This window comes from Ictalurus furcatus, chromosome 9, assembly GCF_023375685.1.
Source record: "Ictalurus furcatus strain D&B chromosome 9, Billie_1.0, whole genome shotgun sequence".
In the NCBI taxonomy this organism is placed as follows: domain Eukaryota; kingdom Metazoa; phylum Chordata; class Actinopteri; order Siluriformes; family Ictaluridae; genus Ictalurus; species Ictalurus furcatus.
The window spans coordinates 31,723,404-31,745,016 of NC_071263.1; the positions used below are offsets into that span (position 1 = coordinate 31,723,404).

Sequence of the window (21,613 nt, forward strand, 5' to 3'; positions counted from 1 at the left end):
GAGAAATGGCAGTGAGACAGGTCTGAGAGAGAAATGGCAGTGAGACAGGTCTGAGTGAGAAATGGCAGTGAGACAGGTCTGAGTGAGAAATGGCAGTGAGACAGGTCTGAGTGAGAAATGGCAGTGAGACAGGTCTGAGTGAGAAATGGCAGTGAGACAGGTCTGAGTGAGAAATGGCAGTGAGACAGGTCTGAGTGAGAAATGGCAGTGAGACAGGTCTGAGTGAGAACTTATATAATAATATATGATTGCAGTAAGACAGAAGGAGTGAGAAAGTTTTTTTCTTCTTTCAGAACAAGATTTCGAACCACAGCTAAGAGAACATATAATTATACATTATTTATGGAAATGGAATGAGATTTTACACACACACACACACACACACACACACACACACAAACACACACACTTGTTCATCTCCATGTGTGAAATAATAAAAACTAAAGCTGTCCTGTGAGGAAAATTAAAAATGAGTATGCGTATGAGGTCTGATTGTGAGGTCTGAGTGTGTATGAGGTCTGACAGTGAGGTCTGATTGTGAGGTCTGAGTGTGTATGAGGTTTGACAGTGAGGTCTGAGTGTGTATGAGGTCTGATTGTAAGGTCTGAGTGTGTATAAGGTCTGACTGTGAGGTCTGAGTGTGTATGAGGTCTGAGTGTGTATGAGGTCTGATGGTGAGGTCTGACAGTGAGGTCTGAGTGTGAGGTCTGATTGTCAAGTCTGAGTGTGAGGTCTGATTGTGTATGAGGTCTGATTGTGAGGTCTGAGTGTGTATGAGGTCTGATTGTGAGGTCTGAGTGTGTATGAGGTCTGATTGTGTGGTCTGATTGTGAAGTCTGAGTGTATATGAGGTTTGATTGTGAGGTCTGAGTATGTATGAGGTCTGATTGCGAGGTCTGAGTATGTATGAGGTCTGATTGTGAGGTCTGAGTGTGTATGAGGTCTGATTGTGAGGTCTGAGTGTGTATGAGGTCTGACTGTGAGGTCTGAGTGTGTATGAGGTCTGACTGTGAGGTCTGAGTGTGTATGAAGTCTGATTGTGTATGAGGTCTGACGGTGAGGTCTGAGTGTGTATGAGGTCTGACGGTGAGGTCTGATTGTGAGGTCTGATTGTCAGGTCTGAGTGTGAGGTCTGATTGTGTATGAGATCTGATTGTGAGGTCTGAGTGTGTATGAGGTCTGATTGTGAGGTCTGAGTGTGAGGTCTGAGTGTGTATGAGGTCTGATTGTGAGGTCTGATTGTGAGGTCTGAGTATGTATGAGGTCTGATTGTGAGGTCTGAGTGTGTATGAGGTTTGATTGTGAGGTCTGAGTATGTATGAGGTCTGATTGTGAGGTCTGAGTGTGTATGAGGTCTGATTGTGAGGTCTGAATGTGTATGAGGTCTGATTGTGTATGAGGTCTGATTGTGAGGTCTAAGTGTGTATGAGGAAAACCCCCCTGACATGAGAGAAACCTCGGGAGGAACCAGACTCGGGAGGAACCAGACAGTTTGTTGAAAGGAGTTTTTAGTCGATAGCATCCATGTGAAGTTATCCACTGAAGAACAGATGAGATTTGAGCATAAACTGCTTTCTTCTTAAACTCTTCTAGGTTTTATTTATGAAAACAAACCTGTTATTATGAGCCCCGCCCCCACACTGGCCCAGAAACAATACAACAGACCTAAGTTCTCCCAGAAATATCTTCTCAAGGCTATATGTATTCAGGGACATATATTCTCATGACTCCATGTTCTCATGACTCTATTTTCTTGTAGCTGTATGTTCTCAGGGTTTTATTTTCACATGTTCACATGGCACTATGTTCTCAGGGATTGTGAATTATACGAGTGAAAATGATGAAGTCTACTTTGAGTAATATCACAGGATAAAATGTTATTAATTTATGAATAATTGATGATATGAGGCTGGTACTCTGCCGAGCCTGAGCTCGGGTTACGGTCTATGTGGAGTTTCACATGTTCTCCCTGTGTCCATGTGGGTTTCCTCAGGGTTCTCCGGTTTTCTCCCACCACCTGAAAACATGCCAATAGGTTGACTGGCTAAGATAACTTACCCCTAGGTGTGACTGAGTTTGTAAATTACATGTGTATGTGCGTGAATAACGTGTGTATGTGCGTGTATGACGTGTGTATGTGTGTGTATGACGAGTGTATGTGCGTGAACAACATGTGTATGCGCGTGTATGCGCGTGAACAATGTGTGTATGTGAGTGTATGACGTGTGCATGCGCATGTATGACGTGTGTATGTGCGTGAACGACGTGTGTATGCGCGTGAACAATGTGTGTATGTGAGTGTATGACGTGTGCATGCGCATGTATGACGTGTGTATGTGCGTGAACGACGTGTGTATGCGTGTGAATGACGTGTGTATGCGCGTGTATGACGTGTGTATGCGCGTGAACGACGTGTGTATGCGTGTGAATGACGTGTGTATGCGCGTGTATGACGTGTGTATGCGCGTGAACGACGTGTGTATGCGCGTGAACGACGTGTGTATGCGCGTGAACAATGTGTGTATGTGAGTGTATGACGTGTGCATGCGCATGTATGACGTGTGTATGTGCGTGAACGACGTGTGTATGCGTGTGAATGACGTGTGTATGCGCGTGTATGACGTGTGTATGCGCGTGAACGACGTGTGTATGCGCGTGAACGACGGGTGTATGCGCGTGAACGACGTGTGTATGTGCGTGCATGATTGTCTGGTGTCACATCCAGAGTGTATTCATGTTCATAAACGTTCATTTCGTGGTTCTCCAGCTGCATCCAATGATGAAGAACTAAATGAACTATTTATTTAGACGTGTGTCATTCATCACGTGTTCAGCGCTACTCTGCCTCAGCATTGAGAGACCGGAGACACTGCATGAGATATTCAGGATTTATATCAATCAATACTCAATCATATTAGAACAGCTGAGTGTCCGATTTCCTCTGTGTGTGTGTGTGTGTGTGTGTGTGTGTATGTGTGTTTTTGTGTGTTTGTGTGTGTTTGTGTGTGTTTGTGTGTGTGTGTGTGTGTGTTTGTGTGTGTGTATGTGTGTGTGTTTGTGTGTTTGCGTCTCACCCGTTTGCGGAGGTTGTAGGTCAGCAGTAGGTTGCGTGAGAAGTGGTTGAAGAACGGAGTGTAAAACTCCAGAACTTTCTGCAGTGCATCACGTTTAATGACATGCAGGTCGCAGTAGGTTAGCGCTCGCACATTAGCACAGGACTGCGCTAACGTCACCTCCTTCCAGAACACATCTCCAAACACATCACCTTTTCCTACACACACACACACATGTAGATATACAGTTGCAATCAAAATGATTTTCCCCCATTGCAAATCGGGTTTATTGTGAAAATTTACAGACTTTCAGCTGTTTGTGATGAACAAATCAAACAAAAGTAATTGAAATAGTTCAACACAACGAATGCTTCAAGTGTTTTCCCCAAATTCAACTGAAAATGCAACTAATAATGATTTCTCCAGCTTCAAAATTATTCACCCCCTTCATGGCAAGCATCTTTAGTGCTTTAGTACATTCCTCAGGAACGCTGCCAGAAGCACTGCATCTCGTTTGCAGCAGGTCATAACAGCAAAAGGGTTCTCTACTTTCTTCTGCAACCAAGCCTTGGTGGAATTTGAGGTACATTTGGGATCATTGTCCTGTTTGAAGGTCCAATGATGCCCAAGCTTCAGCTTCCTCACAGACGGCATGACATTTTCTCCTAGGATTTCCTGATACTTAAATGAATCCATCTCTCCTTCCACACGCTGCAGGCTTCCAGTGCCAGAGGATGCAAAGCAGCCGCAGAGAATCATGGAGCCCCCACCATGTTTGACTGTGGACAGAGAGTTCTTTCTTCATTCTTCTTCCTCCAGACATACCGCTGATCCATCGTGCTGAAAAGTTGCAGTTTTGTTTCATTGCTCCACAGAACAGAATCCCAAAACTTCTGTGGATTATTTATATGATTTCGAGCGACTTTTCTTCTACTTTTGGGTCAGTGGTGGTGAACATCTTGGAGTTCTGCCCCAATGGCTGTCAATGAGAGTGTTCAAACCCACGTGTAAAACGTGTGGCATCAATTTTTTTTTAACGTCAAAGGGTTTGTTGTTTTTTTTGACACACCATGTCAAAAACTAGCCAACCAATGAGATTTGTGCTTTTGTTCATGTGCCTGGAGCCGCTGAAGGTACATAAAATCATATGGCGCTCAAGTACAAAATTGTCTTACCGATGAAGATCACTGCTAATAAATCCTTCTGCCTACACACATAAACAAGGTATCCTTTGAAAGCAGCAGACTGAAAATCACCCAATCACCCAAAATATATTTATAGTGTATTTATTATGTTGTGGGTTTTTTTTGACGACACTGAAATGTAAGCACATATTCTAAATGATCCATTTAATTCTTTCAGTGTTGTTTTCTACACTCAATAGCATCGTGTGTTTCTTTGTCTCTTCCCTGTAAATGATAATCCGCTGATTGATAGTCCATTGTGTTTATTTTGCACCTGGCACCTGGGGAAAACACTTAGCATTCGTTGTGTCGAACTATTTCAATCGCTTTTGTTTGATGTGTTCATCACAAACAGCTGAAAGTCTGTAAATGTTGACAATAAACCTGATTTGCAATAAGGACACACACACACACACACACAGTTATACACAATCACAGGGATAAATGCAATCAATACAGTATTAACTGTTGTAATTAACTATACAACCCTGAATCTGTTTATCTCTCTCTGTACCTATCTGTCTGTGTCTCTCTGTCTCTGTCTGTCTGTCCCTGTCTCTCTCTGTCTCTCTCTGTCTGTCTGTCACTGTCTCTGTCTGTCTCTCTCTCTGTCTGTTTTTACCTGCCTCACTATTTCTCTTTTTCTTATCTTCTCTCTTTCTCTAACTTTATAAAGCTGTGTAATATTGTAGGAAATTCAGCTTTGCTGTCTGTGTGGGATCAGCATCTGTGAGGTGTGTGTATGTGGTGTGTGTGCGTGTGCGTGTGTGTGTGTGCATGTGCACGCGTGTACGTGTGTGTGGGTCAGATCGAATAAAGTTTCTGGTCATTCAGGAAAAGCGACGGTTCATCTCACTTTCCATTCAGCTGATTACGGAGCAAATGAAATATTCACCTATTACTATGCAGGAAACAAACATCACACACACACACACACACAGAGAGAGAGTTAATGAGTGCAGGCTGCAGATGATATGTCAGGCGGAGGAGAAGAAAAGATTTTCTGACGGAAGAAATGTTCCCTCAGTGGAGCGACTGAATAAACACAACACGGCTCAGTTCTCCCACAGGAGGCGGTTAGACTGACAAGCTCTCAGGTGTGTGTGTGTGTTTGACATGCTGTCAGGAAACACTCCTCTGTGTTTTGTGGTCTTTATCGCTTTATTGGTAAGTGAGGTGAATCATTAAAAAATTAAGTCTTATAAATGTTCTCTTCACACCCGTCTCACTGTCAGACCTGTCTGTCTCTCTGCTTGTTAAAAACAACAAACAAAGCACCCTTTCTCTGATTCCTTTTTAAAGATATGGTGCGATTTACACTCGGCATTACACACACACACACACACATTAGTCTCCACCTCATACACACACACTCATACACAGAGGCCCTGTTTACACTAGTGCGTATTCGTTTTAAAACGCATAACTGTTGCTATGGCTACGCCTGTCGTCTAAACTACTCCGCCGTTGTCGACCCTGGAAAACGGAGACTTTTGGAAACGTAGAAGACTCCGTTTTAGTTTGAAAACTCCGGGCTCGCGTTTCAGTGTAAACGGACCAAAACCAATACTTTTGAAAACGAAGGTGTGGCTTCGTTGCTTCGTGGCTTCCACATTCGCCCCCTGATTGGCTCTTCTGGATCATTGCGTTTCCTTCCCTGATTCGTCAAACCCCTACCACATGACCGTTACTCTACCTCGATCGTATACACAACAACACGGAGACTGAACCACAAGCTTTGCTGGCATTGTTCTCATTCTTATCAGCGATTGTGCAGTTATATTCTGTGTTTATAAAACTGCAGCTGCTACATGAGCAAGAGACGAGCTACGATTAGAGCAACCTCATCATCTGTCCACTCGAAGAAGTCCATGCTCATTGTTGTGCCTGGCAACCAACCTCCTGTTTACACTTGTGTGCGCATGCCCAGTGTGCACGAATGGTCATGTGACATGCGTATTCGGTCATGTAGTGTGGACGAGGATTGTTTTCATTTTAAAACACCGTTTTAAAACAAAAACACACTAGTGTAAACAGGGCCATAGTGCGCACTCAGGCTAAGTTGATTTAGCGTGCTAATGCAGAATGATCAGATAAGAGCATGTCCACAAACTCAGTTTATAAAGATTCAATCTGGCCAAGTGTCCATTTTACAAGTGGGAGAGATAATGGCTCCGTGTGTGTGTGTGTGTGTGTGTGTGTGTGACTCTGGAATAAATGTTTACTTAAAAATTCATTTTACCTCTTTGTCTTCTTTCCCTCAGTTTCTTCCTCCACTGCATCCCCTCTCTCTCTCTCTTTCTCTCTCTACCTCTCTCTCTGTATCTGTCTCTTTCACTGTGTCTCTCTGTCTGTCTGTCTCCCTCTCTCTGTCTGTCTCTCTGTCTGTCCGTCTCTCTCTTTCACTCACCCACTCACCCAGTATGGCGACAACCTCATCATCCTGGATGACCTCGAGTGACCCTGAGACGACGAAGCACAGTGTGTCGACGCTCTCCCCCGCATGGTAAATCAGGTCCCCCGGAGCACAGTGGATGGTCTGGAACTCCATGGCGAGTGCACGCAGACAGCCATCGCTGGCCAATCGGAAAGCAGGATGTTCCTTAAACACCTTCCTGTTCAGGTGCACACAGATATCAGCTCGCATGTCTTTAGGACAGATCTGCAGCACCTGAGGACCAAGACAACGTCCCATAAACTTCATATCTGTATGTATATGAATATTAACTCCACAGCTGTGTGTGTGTGTGTGTGTGTGTATGGATGTGTTATGTAAGGAGGTTTGATAAATACAGTCTCCAGGATTTTACCTTGTATTTTACCTTGTGATCTGGAAACACACACACACACACACACACACTCACACACACTTTCTACCTTGTCTGTGTCGATGCCTCTGGACATAGACCAGGTGGAGGCGATGTAGTCCATCACTCTCTCACTCAGGCCTTTAGGAACCTGGTAGAGTTTAAGGAAATCTCGCACGCTGTTCAGCATCTCGTGGTAACGATTAGTGTTAGCATACATCTGCTGGAAAATCGTGGTCACATTACCAAAGATGGTGGCATAGAGGAGAGCTAGAGAGAGCGAGAGAGAATATGTCAGCAGTCAGATGTTGAGTATGGAATCAGAAGTGGGTGTGGCGAGACAGCACAATAAATCTGATGTGCATTTATACACATTAAAATTGAAGTGATGTGGTGAAATTGAAATGACACTCTTTTCCTCTTTGTGGAACAGTGGCTTATTTACTATGTTATTTAAACATTCATTTACCTAGCTAGCTATTTTGCTTTTTCTATCGATCTACTCCACTGATGTAACTGTAGGCGGTTTTCTGGCTTCAATATTTATTTTATGGAGTTATTCGCTAAGAGGAAATGCAGTGGTGTTTTATCCTCACAGCTGCAGAGTGCCCAGTTTTATCCTGAGCCCGAATTACTGTCTGTGTTCTTCCCTTGTCCATATGGGTTTCCTCCAGGTTATTCTAGTTTTCTGCCTCCTCCCAAAAACATGCCAGTAGGTGCAAATGAGTGTGTGAACCAGTTATTTCCACTGGATATATGACAGCTGCATGTTAGCATGTGATGAGACCTTTCAGCACTAACTCGGTCCATTGCAGAAGCAGTTCACTAACATGCACACTATCTCTAAACGATTCAACATTGGCTATCGACGATCGCTTTTTGCCATGTTATTATGTGAGTGAGAGAGACAGACAGGCAGAGAGACAGACAGAGAGAAGGTGAGAGACATATGTGATGAATGGTATTGAGTGAGGAACAGAGGAGGGTGAAGCGAGATGAACTGTAAAGGAAAATAATGCAATAATGAGCAGTAAATGATTTTCTAAAGTGGTTTAGCATCGTCAATAATGGATGGTGTTATAGTAAAAATCGAATCAGCTGCTTTTACACACACACACACACACACACACACTGCATGTGAGTTTTAAAGCAATTGAGTTACAGTTAATGTGTTTAGTGTTTAAGCGAGATGGTTCTGTTGCTCTGTTATTTGCCTTAAAGAGCCTGAAGAACGGTTCTCATAAGGATTATTTTTCTTTCAGATTTTTCTCGCTTCTTCTTTTCAGAAGTGTAAACAGAGTTCAATTCCATTTAAATTCAGTTTTATTTGTAAAATGTTAAAAGTGCTCTTAACAATGTACATTGTCACAAAGCAGCTTTATAGAAATTCTGGATATAAATTTTAAATTTAAATTTATTCCTAATGAACAAACCAGAGACAATGGCAGCAAGAAAAAAACTTCCTGAAGAAACCTTGAGAGGAACCAGACTCAGAAGGTCTGAAGTTATCTTGTATCTCTTATAACTGAAGTGTTTAAAGATTAAAACTTGTGTGTAAACTGTTCTTAACAACTGCTGTCTTTAGGGTATCCAAGGATGACCATCCACAGACATCTTCATGGTTTCTAAGTGGAACCTTCCACAGTAATCTCATTGCTCTTCAGGCTGTCCATGTGGAGTCATCTTCAGCAGCAGTAATGAAATCTCTAACCAGAAGTAGGGCTTCAGGATGGATCGGGCAGGTCCCAGGAGAAGAAGGGGTCAGGATCACTGGTATGTGTAGCTCAGAGTCTGAGATGATCATCAGCTACACCTTCACAACTCTTCAGGCAGGTAAGCTACCATTCCTGCCATGCACGCTGTCCACAAGTAAGTGCCCCCCACAGACATGCGCTGATTTTCTCTGATATTAAAATGTCCATGTATTCCTGCCACACTCCCAGTGTTCCTACCGCCACCCTGACCAGTATAAGTGCTTAATGAAGATAAATTAACGAATTTTTTGAATAATATACATGACAGAATTCAAAGAGAACAACATAAAATTTTTTATATAATCCTTTAAAAAAAATTCACACTTCTTTGATATCAAATACATCATTAACCAGAAATGTGTTCTAGTGCTTTGTTTACCTAATAACCCACAAAACATAAGTGACTGTGTGTAACTTTAAACGCGTTCTCTTGTTTTAAAATCATTTTTGTAATTAGTTTCTTAATGTTGTTAGCTGTAGCATCTGTGGTGACTGAAAAAAAAGACCATTGGTGGTGTTTTTTTTTAGTTAAGAGATTTCTAAATTTCTTTTCTTTTTTTTTTTTTTTTTGGGCACAAGTGATGTCAATGCTATTAAAATGTGCTTTTACCCCAATCACAGAAACTAAAGCGGGTTCTTTCCGGCTCATGTGGCCTCTTTGTTCCTGAGCAAAACTGCATCTACTTACAATTTTTATTCTTATCTATATTCATTATTGCAGTAGTTTATGTGGTAATGGTGAAATGAACGAGAATTATAAAAAGTTAGGTAAGCATTATTTTTTATCCAGTTTTCACATTTAATACTCATTATTTATTCAACCCCTTTTGCCGGTAGCCAAAAATGGCATTTGTGTGTGTTCTGGGGGTACCCATGTTCAGCATTGATTTGTTTTGTGATCTCAGACACCACAGTAGTGGTTAATGGCTCATATGAAAGTAGACACTTAAGACTTTAAGAATTAGCAGTTAGTATTTCAGGTATTTCTTCTTTTACCTAGCCTACCTGGGGCAATGTATTCAGAATTTTTATTTTTAATTATAAAATTTTTTTTTACTTTTAACACAAATGTTATATCTTCACAGCAAATATTGATATCAACCCCATTCCTGGTCTCAGAGATGCCCCAAGTACTTGTCCATGAACACCCAAAAGATGAGGAAGTTGTCTCTAATCACTAAAACTGTGTGTAAGGCTATCCAAACACAGGTAAAAAAAAAAAAAAAAAAAAAACACCTCTCCAAATGGCACCAAACTTCTCCAAATGACATAAAACCTCTCTAAATGGCACAAAGCCTTTAAATATTGCAGACTTCTAGAAATAGCAAACATTAAAAAAAAAAAAAAGGCACAAAATACCTCTCCAAATGGCACAAAATGAAAACAAATGGCAGTAGCATGAACTGTGTTACACAATGTGTTATTTCTCACACACACACCAAAGTCTGAAACATACTTATAAAAATATAATGTTTATTAAAAATAGTGCCAGAACTCCAGGTGAAGGAGCACTTGCTCTCCGAATGGCTCAAATGATAGACACACGAGTGACCCCTCTCCTCTGACTTCTCCGGGGGTTGACAGAGCCCCTCAACTCAATCCACATAGTCTTCCTCCAAAAAAAAGAAAGAGCCACTCGGACATAACTGCTCCAGAAGCTGTGACGCATTCAGGCTTTTTCGGGAGCACGTCGCCGCTTTAAGACGCCAATAAATTGCACGCTGAGTGAAAACCAGGAGAAAACTACCGGTCAGAAAAAAACATGCAAAACCCTGCTGTATAAAGTTTAGCAGGAAGACCGCTAGAGCGGAGCTGCCATTTCCTGATAGTTTCTCTGCACGGCCCTGTAGCGCTGTGCTGATTGGCCTGTACCGCTGACACACAACTCAAGACCAATGGATGCACGCGTAAAATGTTTACTTGTGCTGATTACGCGTTTGATTTTCTCAGCCTCTGAGTGGTCAATCATGTCGAGTTTGGGCTTGTTTGAAAGCTAGAAGTATCTACAATTGGTCCATGTGGGTGTCAATCAAGTTAGACTGCCCGATTAAAATTTAGGAAGCGGGTTGTTCAGCATAGCCAAAGCAGATTAGCTTTTTTTTAAGATGGTGTCTCAGTTTAGTTTATGGCTAAATACTAAATTCCAGAGGGGTGGGATATCAAAAAACTTAATGCATTTTGAAGAGGACATTTGTGACTAAATATGGAACTTTGCGTTTGTTTTCTTCAATAAAGCTGATGGACTTTATACCGATGGAAATGTGCATGATTTATAAAACCGCGAGTGAACTGGATTTTCGTGTATGTAGGAAATGTAAGGTAGTAAACGTTTATACAAGTCCGATCTTTGGTTTAAATGTTATAATTTTATTGTGGCAGTTGTATACGGTGTTTTACTATCAAAAAAGCTTTACTCCTGCTCTCCGATTTATCTCTATCTCAGTGTTTTCATGGAGAGGTGTGCATTGTTTGCCCAGCAGGGAGCTCAAACTCCGCCCCTTTCCCATCCCCCTGCTCACCAGCAGGTAAGCACAGAGTCATGAAACTGCACACACAGAAAGCCACCAGTGTCCTGACTAATCTTATACCAGAACTGCGGCGATAAAATCATTCATTTGTTTATAATAATTGAAAATGTCCGATAAGTCGTTTTCCATTCCGCCGGCGGAATGAACGCTAGGGTCGGGGCGGAAGGGGTTAACACACTGATAAAACAAGAATACAGTTTGTGATTGTTTTTTGTGTTTGTATGAAAAAATGTCATGATATTATGACAAGACCAAATTGATTTGATCTAGCTGAACATCACCCACAGAACTCATTAAGATGTGATTGGCAGATTCAGAAAATGTCATTTTCATGTATTTTATTAACCTAGACCAGAGACGATGGTGTTTCTGCACATCACTCTTTTGATCAATGTCAGTTTTTAAACTTTAAGGTTGCAGTGGAGATAATCGCACCTGATATACAGTGCTCTCCAATAATATTGGCACCCTTGGTAAATATGAACAAAGAAGTCTGTGAAAAATGTTATTTATTGTTTCTTTTGATCTTTTGTTTAACAAATTCACAAAAATACTCTGCTCTCATGGATATCAAACAACTACAAACAAAACACAGATTTATCAAAAAAAAATATTTTGTTTAATATAGGTGTACAACAATTATTGGCACCCTTTTAGTCAACACTGTGCTAGCTCCCTTTGCCACGATAACAGCTCTGAGTCTTTTCCTATAACGCCTGATGAGGTTGGAGAACACATGGTGAGGGATCTGAGAGCGTTCCTCCATACAGAATCTCTCCAGATCCTTCACATTTGGAGGTCCACGCTGGTGGACTCTCCTCTTCAGTTCACCCCACAGGTGTTCTATGGGGTTCAGGTCAGGGGACTGGGAGGGTCATGGCAGGACCTTGATTTTGTGGTCAGTAAACCATTTCTGTGTTGATTTTGATGATGTTTTGGATCATTGTCCTGCTGGAAGATCCAGCCACGGCCCATTTGAATCTTTCTGGCAGAGGCAGTCAGGTTTTCACTTAATATCTGTTGATATTTGATAGAGTCCATGATGCCATGTATCCTAACAAAATGTCCAGGTCCTCTGGCAGAAAAACAGCCCAAAACATTAAAGATCCACCTCCATATTTAGCCGTGGGCATGAGGTACTTTTCCATATGGCTACCTCTCTGTGTGCTCCAGAACCACCTCTGGTGTTTATTACCAAAAAGCTCTATTCTGGTTTCATCTGACCGTAGAACCCGATCCCATTTGAAGTTCCAGTAGTGTCTGCACACTGAAGACGCTCGAGTTTGTTTTTGGATGAGAGTAGAGGCTTTTTTCTTCAAACCCTTCCAAACAACCTTTTGCCGCACATCACAGCTATTTTCCTCGGTCTTACCCATTGTTATTTGTTATGAATATGAATAATTATGAATTTTCTCATTGACAAAATGTTAAATATTAGACAAATAATTCAGATTATTAATTTAAAACCACATAGTATTATAACTAACATTGTAGATAATAATATAGCAGTATCAGATCAATGATTAGAATGTTTTATTCCCCTTAGAGAGACCAAACTAATTAAATTAATTTCTTCATAAAATCATCTTGTATACTAGCAGATTTGGGTATAATGCGTTACTGTATTCTAATTACTTTTTTTGATAACGCAGTAATGTAATGCATTATATTTAAAACACGTGTAATTTAATTACTGTGACTGTTGTCAATAAAATTATGTTACTTGCGTTACAAATTTATTGATAAGAAAACAATATAAAGTAAAATGCATTTTTAATACATAATTCTCCACTTGGAGCAGTTTGTTGCTATGTAAATAAAAGAAGACACCTGTAATTTTATATGTTCAGTAAACGGAGGCAAGACCAATCAGACAGCGTTTACAGAAAAAAATACGTGGAAACACTCGTCTTATTGGCAGACAGTCTCTCAATTCTGCCGAACGCTAACTCACAGTCAGTGTGAGGAAAAATGGATATACACTGATTTTTTTTTAACCAATAAAGGTGTTGAAACTGAAACAGAAACAACCTCTGATGCTGAGCAGGAAAACAAGATGTGTAAATGTCTATATGAGTTCCCAGTTTACACGAACATGATACGAGCAGAAGGAAAGATAATGAACTCTACATTGTAGCAGCTAAACCCATACAGTGATTGCTTAGCTGTGTCTCCTCTTGGCTAGCGACATCAAACTAGCCTAGTTAGAAAAGTTTTAGATTTTATCGGTCTGGTCATCCTACACACAGCTACACACCTGAGGCAAGTTTTATTATAAATCAGACTTTTTTGTAGTGTATTTTTGTAGGTTTGATAGGTTTTGAAAGTAATTAAGTAAAGTAATTAGTAATCTGATTATGTTTTATATGCAGTAATCAGTAGTGTAATCTAACTGCAATTTTAAAGTAGTAATTAGTAATCTGTAGTGGATTACTTTTTTGAGTAACTTACCCAACACTGTATACTAGATCCCTTACCTACATGTTTCTTCAAACAGAATATTCCAGAAGTAATCACACCGCTTCTAAAAATAATCAGTTCTTCCCTTAGCACACAGTTATTAAACCCCTGATTAAAAAACCTGACCTCGACCCCTCTCAACTGTCCGGCTATAGACCGATATCAAATCTCCCCTTCACCTCCAAGATCTTAGAAAAGTTTGTACACAGCAGCTCTGCTCGTACTTACACAGGAATAACATTCATGAAATGTATCGGTCAGGATTTAGACCTCATCATAGCACAGAGACAGCGTTAGTTAAAGTAGTAAACGACCTTCTACTGACCTCTGATCAGGGTTGTGTCTCGCTGCTTGTGTTACTCGACCTTAGTGCAGCTTTTGATACTATAGATCACACTATTCTCCTTGATAGATTAGAAAATGTTGTTGGCATTAAGGGAACAGTCCTCTCCTGTCTCAGGTCTTATCTGACCGATCGTTATCAGTTCGTAGATGTAAATGGAGACTTCTCCACGCATACTGAGGTATAGTGTGGTGTCCCACAAGGTTCTGTTTTAGGCCCACTGCTTTTTACTTTATATATGCTACCTCTGGCTCAAATGATTTGTAAACATGGAATTACATCGTGGAAATATTTCTAAGATAAGAAATATATTGTCACTACATGATGCAGAAAAATTAGTTCATGCTTTCATCACCTCTAGGTTGGATTATTGTAATGCCTTACTGTCTGGATGTTCCAGTAGATGCCATGGCTTCCTGTTTCACAGGGGTATAAATATGAGGTAACACATAGGCCAAATTCCCTTAGTCATCCATAATTCAATTCAGTTCAGTGTTATTAGTGTAGCATGTTTAACAGTGGACATTGTATGGAAGCACCTTTACAGAAATATATAAACTCAGGATATAGATTATAAATGTATGAATTTATCTCTAATGAGCAGCCAGAGGAGACGGTGGTGAAGAAAAACTCCCTGAGACAATATGAGGAAGAATCTTTGAGATGAACCAGACTCAAAAGGGAACCCGTCCTCATCTGGGTGACACCGGATAGTGTGATTATAAATAAATACACCCCTTCTATAAATGTGCTAAGACTACATCCTCAAATAGTGCAGTTGGGTAACCAGGAAATTCATTACAGTTTCTACATGAAGTCTGAATTAATATTTCTGCATCATGTAGTGACATTATATTTCTTATCTTAGCAATATTTCTGAGATGAAAGAAGACTATCCTAGTAATATTATCTACATGAGCATCAAATGATAGACTGGAGTCAATAATCACTCCAAGGTCTTTTACTGCTGTACATGATGACACAGAAAGAACATCCAGAGTTACTGTGAGATCAGAAAGATTACTTCTAGCTACACGTGGTCCTAGTTCTTCTGTATTATCAGAATTAAGTAAGACGAAGTTAATAAGCATCCAGTGAGCGGGTCATTCCCTTAACACCAACAATGTTTTCATGGCTAGCTCAGGGTTGCCAAATTCGGTAGGCTCACCCACATTTGGACCATTTTAAACACTCTGAGTCAAAACATATCAATCATTATATTATTAACACATTTGTGCTCTGCTTCCAAAGGTGAAGACATACATACATCTGGTCAGCAGCAGCCATTCTACTTTTGGAGTATTAAACCTGTGTGTGTGTGTGTGTGTGTGTGTGTGTGTGTGTGTGTGTGTGTGTGTGTGTTTGAGTGAGACACACACACACACACACACAGAGAGAGAGAGAGAGAGAGAGAGAGAGAGATTATATGCCTCAGCATGCAGAGTGACACTCTCAGTTGGTTTAGGGACAGATTTGGCTCAGAGAAGACAGCAAGTGTCTGTATCACACACACACACACACAAAGAGAGATGGTACAGAGTGTGCTGAGTCGAAGGGTAGTGTCTCAGAGGTGAAATAAAAACCTGAAAAGCAGAAATACTGCAGCTGACACTGTCAATTTCTGGGTACACTAAATTATACACTTTACTGTACACTAAATTATACACGAAACTGTACACTAAATTATACACTTTACTGTAAAATAAATTATACACTTTAATGTACACTAAATTATACACTATACTGTAAACTAAATTATACACTTTACTGTACACTAAATTATACACTTTACTGTACACTACACTGCACTGTACACTGCACACTACACTGTACACTTTACTGTACACTACACTGCACACTGCACTGCACATTACACTACACTATACACTGCACACTACACTGTACACTTTACTGTACACTACACTGCACACTGCACTGCACATTACACTACACTGTACACTGCACACTACACTACACTGTCAACTGCACTGCACACTATACTGTACACTTTACTGTACACTACACTGCACACTATACTACACTGCACATTACACTACACTGTACACTACAATGCACACTACACTACACTGCACACTACACTGCACACTACACTTTACACTACACTGCACTACACTGTACACTTTACTGTACACTACACTGCACTACACTGTACACTTTACTGTACACTACACTGTACACTTTACTGTACACTACACTGAACTACAGTGCACACTACACTACACTGTACACTACACTGCACACTACACTGTACACTTTACTGTACACTACACTGCACTACACTTGTACACTTTACTGTACACTACATTGCACTACACTGTACACTTTACTGTACACTACACTGAACTTCAGTGCACACTACACTACACTGTACACTACACTGCACTACACTGTACACTTTACTGTACACTACACTGCACTACACTGTACACTTTACTGTACACTACACTGTACACTACACTGAACTACAGTGCACACTACACTACACTGTACACTACACTGCACACTACACTGTACACTTTACTGTACACTACACTGCACTACACTTGTACACTTTACTGTACACTACATTGCACTACACTGTACACTTTACTGTACACTACACTGAACTACAGTGCACACTACACTACACTGCACACTACACTGTACACTTTACTGTACACTACACTGCACTACACTGTACACTTTACTGTACACTACACTGAACTACACTGCACACTACACTACACTGTACACCGCACACTACACTGTACACTTTACTGTACACTACACTGCACACTGCACTACACTATACACTGCACACTACACTGCACACTACACTGCACACTACACTGCACTACACTACACTACACTACACTGCACTGCACACAGCACTGCACACTACACTACACTACACTGCACTACACTACACTGCACTGCACACAGCACTGCACACTACACTGTACACTTTACTTATTCTTATTGGAACTCAGCCACTTGAGTAGGCTACATGCCTGAAGCTCCTGTATCCGGTCTCAAGAATGAACCCTCTTTCACAATCTCATCATTTCCTCTCACCATCTTGAACTGAAATTGGGGTGATCTGCACCTGCTCAGGATTTTACACATACCATAGAGCAGGAAGAAGATTAATTATTTTATTAGGTCTTAATTAAGTGGACTGCGCAGTAAACTGGTTACTTTTCCTTTGTCACTCGTCAACATTATTATCTATAAAGTATTTGGAGGACATTTAAGTGTATTTAGGTATTAAAATATCAGTTTAATTGTTTGTGTAATAAGTAGTGACAGTGAGTGAGACAGAATGACAGAGAGATTCTACAGTCTGCTGTGTGTTTCCTGCAGCATTCCTGAAGCAGAATGTCATGGCTGCACAGTCCTAGTGGATGTTTGTGAATAAAGAGGATAAGATACATATCTGTGTAACATAATTACGGCTAATTTTAGACTTCGCATTTGTTAAAAAGACAAGATTAATGCTGTAACCTAGCTGATGTTAGTTTGTTAACAATACCCAGAATAGATAAGTAATGTATAACACAGGCCATAATAATACAGTCACTGTTTCAAACTGAGAGCTTCATTTATTCTCTCTGAAATTGTGTGATAACACTACATTAGCATTAGCTAGCAGAAATGATAACTTGCTACTCCATGTCATAAATTAACATTAATGTTATCTTGGTGCATACATTAATATTCCGATAGCCAAAGTGGTAAACACACAATACACTCAAGTGGGTAAAGTCATGAGGACACTGTTGCTAAGCAACTGGAAAATATAGACACTAAAGGACTCATCACCAAAGCTAGAAATGAGGCTAACCATTTAGCAGCTAGCATGTAGTCATTAAGTCATTTATAAGGACCATGTGAGAGTGTAAACAAGACAAAACCATCAGGAATGTCAACATTTCCCTCAGTTAAGTTGGAAAGTTACTGAAAAAAACAGTGTGATGATCAGGAGAAATGTGCAGAATCGAGTCGAAAGATTCTTCATCCTCTTCATCTGTTACACTAACCCCTAAATCTCATTAGCAAAGCTGTGTGTGTGTGTGTGTGTGTGTGTGTGTGTGTGTGGTTTCAAATCCAAATGTACCTATAAATCTAGAGATTGTCATTGACTGTGATGTTTTTCACTTCATGCTCTTTTTAAAACAGAACAATGTTACAGCAGTGCTGAGATGAGCGCTGAAACAGAGGTTTTTGTTGTTTTTAACTCATACACACAAATATCTGCTTGCTAAACACTTATGACTGCTGTGTGTGTGTGTGTGTGTGTGTGTGTGTGTGTGTGTATCCTTTGTTACTGGATAAGAAGAGACGGATTCAGCAGAGAACACCAGATCATTAGGAATTCATGACTATTTAAAAATTCATCTGTTTGTTTGGCACAGAAGTTCATGAAAGAAGGAAATCATTTCCCAGAAAAACATCTGCACAGACTTTCCTGTGATACTGACTGTATCTGTGCTGTTAACACTTCACTGTCCTCATATCATGACATCATTTCCTGTCTCTGATTAGTTTCCACAGGATATTGAAGCTACAACTACTGCAACTCCACCCATTAAAATGTCACCTGCAAAATGAGTAGTTACACCACCTCCGTCTCCGTACACCACCTCCGTCTCCGTGCACCACCTCCTTCTCCGTACACCACGTCCGTCTCCGAGCACCACCTCCGTCTCCGTACACCACATCCCTCTCTGAACACCACATCCCTCTCTGAACACCACATCCGTCTCCACACACCACATCCGTCTCCACACACCACATCCGTCTCCGAACACTACCTCGGTCTCCATACACCACGTCCGTCTCCGAACACCACCTCCGTCTCCGTACACCACCTCCGTCTCCGTACACCACCTCCATCTCCATACACCACCTCTGTCTCTGTTCACCACCTCTGTCTCTGAACACCACCTCTGTCTCTGTTCACCACCTCTGTCTCTGTACACCACCTCCCTCTCTGTACACCACCTCCATCTCTGTACACCACCTCCGTCTCTGAACACTACCGAACACCAACTCTATCTCCTTAACCCATCTCCAACTGCTAACATCATCTCCATCTCCTAACACCACCACCATCTCCTAACCCCACTGCCATCTTATAATACCACCTCCTTCGCCTAAGACCACCTCTGTCTCCTAATATCACCCCCAACTGCTTACACCACCAAAAATGACCACGTGCAGTGTTAAAGTTCAGCCACACAGAACAGTAAGAATAAAACTCCACCAGTTTGTGTTTTTAATTGTGTCTTGAACAATTTAATGGTATTGGAGTAGAACCTGTGCTCTGAACGTTCTACACCATCTACAGAGAACAATGCAAAAGATCATTGTGTTTTCTGACTGTTTTGTCATGCTCACCACATCTTGCAGCGCTGGTTATCCTCCATACCATGATGTAAATGGGTGATGGGTCTGACCCATCATCCCCTGTCTGTCTCCATCACTGCTAAGGAATAAACATGGGCTCAGCTTAAATGCTCCACACCGTCACGTTCTTACACAGTTTTGTGGAATATAAGAATTAAAAGTGAGGCTTTATGCTTGTAGCCCATTTAATCAGCCTGTGAGTTTGCACCAATTTAATTGACTTCGATTTTATGATGCTTTTCTCTCTCATGGGTTTTGAGACACAGTATGGAGACCAAATGATGCTGCCTATACTGACTAAAAACCACCAATCTTCTCTCTTCTGACTGCAAAAATTCTTGAAAAATGATCTCTGAACTGGTGTACCATGATCACTACACTAGTAAGACAACATGTGCTAGTTAAATCAGACAAAAGTGAAATGCAGAATTTTCTGTTAGTTATAAAATAGCAGTTTTTTGGGCATTTTCCATCCTGACCAACATACGTTATTGATCAAGATGGAAATAAAATGACCTGCAGCACTTTTAAAGGATTGTACTCAATGAAAAACAGGGTTCAAACAGGGCTCTTGTTTCAGAAACTTCCGTAATGTGTGAGTTCTATGAATTCTTCTGTAGTTTAGATGATTGCACTAAATCAGATGTATGTTGGAAAGATTCCAGTGCTGAAACCTGTTTATCAAACTGGTTTAAATCACTTATTTATTTTAATTACTCACCATCAGAATCACTTTATTTCGCCAAGCACATTTGCATGTACAAAGTTTTTATCTTGGTAGCAGGTGCAGACATGTAGGTACAATATACAGCGTTCAACACACACACACACACACACACACACACACACACACACACACACACACACACACAAACAAGCATGGCAACAACAAAAGTGTAACTGTGCAAAAAGAATGTGTAAAAGTGTTTGGATAAAGGTGCTGTCAGTGCAGAATATTAAACAGTCCTGAGAGATGGGTGTGTGTTGATAATTGGTACAGCTCTTGGAAAGAAGCTGTTTCAGTATCCTATGGTTCTTGTTTTTACTGACCAGAAGCACTGGCTAGAGGGAATGTCAATGTCAGGGTTAGGGTCAGGTTTATTTATATTGTACCATTAAAAACAACATAGGTTGCCCATAGACTTGGGAAATTGCATCGTCAGCCTTAGATGGGGGCTTGACTTGGTGGGCCATTTCGTTGGGCTTTCTTGAGTGATTTCCTCAGCGGTACACGGAGGCGGAGCAACGTCCTCAGCGGAGCAGGAAGGCGGAGTGACGTCTTCAGCGGAGCAGGAAGGCGGAGCGACATCCTCAGTGGCATGGGAAAATGAAGCGACGTCCATATAGAACCCTGGCGTAGTGGCATCCATGGCAGAGTAGGGAAACAAAGCGGAGCTCTTGGCTGCAATGGGAGGCGGAGAAACTTCCTAAATTGAACAGGGTGGCTGAGCGGCATCCTCAGTCATGCAGAGAGTCTGAGCATCGTTCTCCATCGACTTTGCAGGCTGAGCTTGGTTGGCTGTGTCAGCACCCTCAGGTGTACGCACAGCTTGGTTGGCTGTGTTGTCAGTCTCAAGCATGTGGAGAACTCGGTTGGCCGTGTTGTCAGTCTCAGACATGAGGAGAACTTGGTGGGTCATGACGTCTGCTTCAGGCATGAGCAGAACATTGTTGTCCATGTCAGCAGACTCGGACGTGAGCAGAACTTGGTTGTCCGTGTCAGCAGACTCGGGCGTGAGCAGAATTTGGTTTTCCATGTCAGCAGACTCGGGCATGAGCAGAACTTGGTTGTCCATGTGAGCAGAATTGGGCGTGATCAGAACTTGGCTGGTCATGACGTCGGTTTCAGGCATGAGGAGATCTTGGTTGGTTGTGTCAACAGACTCTGTATGGGAGCATAACTTGGTTGATCATGACAACGATTTCAGGCGTGAGCAGAACCTGGTTGGTCATGACGTCGGTTTCAGGCCTGAGGAGAACTTGGATGGTCGTGACGTTGGTTTCAGACTGGAACTTGGCATGGAAGGTCACATCGTTGATCTCAGAGTGGAACTTGATGTATGAGGTTGCCTCGT

The 21,613-nt window shown here is 41.3% G+C and overlaps 1 protein-coding gene and 1 long non-coding RNA gene across 3 annotated transcripts in view; one reads left to right on the plus strand and one right to left on the minus strand.

Moving 5' to 3' along the window:
* kcnh1a (potassium voltage-gated channel, subfamily H (eag-related), member 1a) overlaps window positions 1-21,613 on the minus strand; it is a 66,273-nt gene that overhangs the window by 8,507 nt on the left and 36,153 nt on the right. Inside the window, exons 8-10 of the mRNA XM_053632617.1 lie at window positions 7,115-7,314; window positions 6,656-6,908; window positions 3,075-3,271 (exon numbers count right to left, since the gene is read on the minus strand). Coding sequence (XP_053488592.1) covers window positions 3,075-3,271; window positions 6,656-6,908; window positions 7,115-7,314 — 650 coding nt within the window. The remainder of the gene's footprint in view (window positions 1-3,074; window positions 3,272-6,655; window positions 6,909-7,114; window positions 7,315-21,613) is intronic.
* The window catches only part of LOC128612441 (uncharacterized), a 39,621-nt gene continuing 28,637 nt past the window's right edge, over window positions 10,630-21,613 (plus strand). Inside the window, exons 1-2 of one of the 2 annotated variants that reach the window (XR_008386745.1) lie at window positions 10,630-11,117; window positions 11,242-11,323. This is a non-coding gene — a long non-coding RNA (uncharacterized LOC128612441). The remainder of the gene's footprint in view (window positions 11,118-11,241; window positions 11,324-21,613) is intronic. The other variant, XR_008386744.1, reaches the window with a different exon arrangement.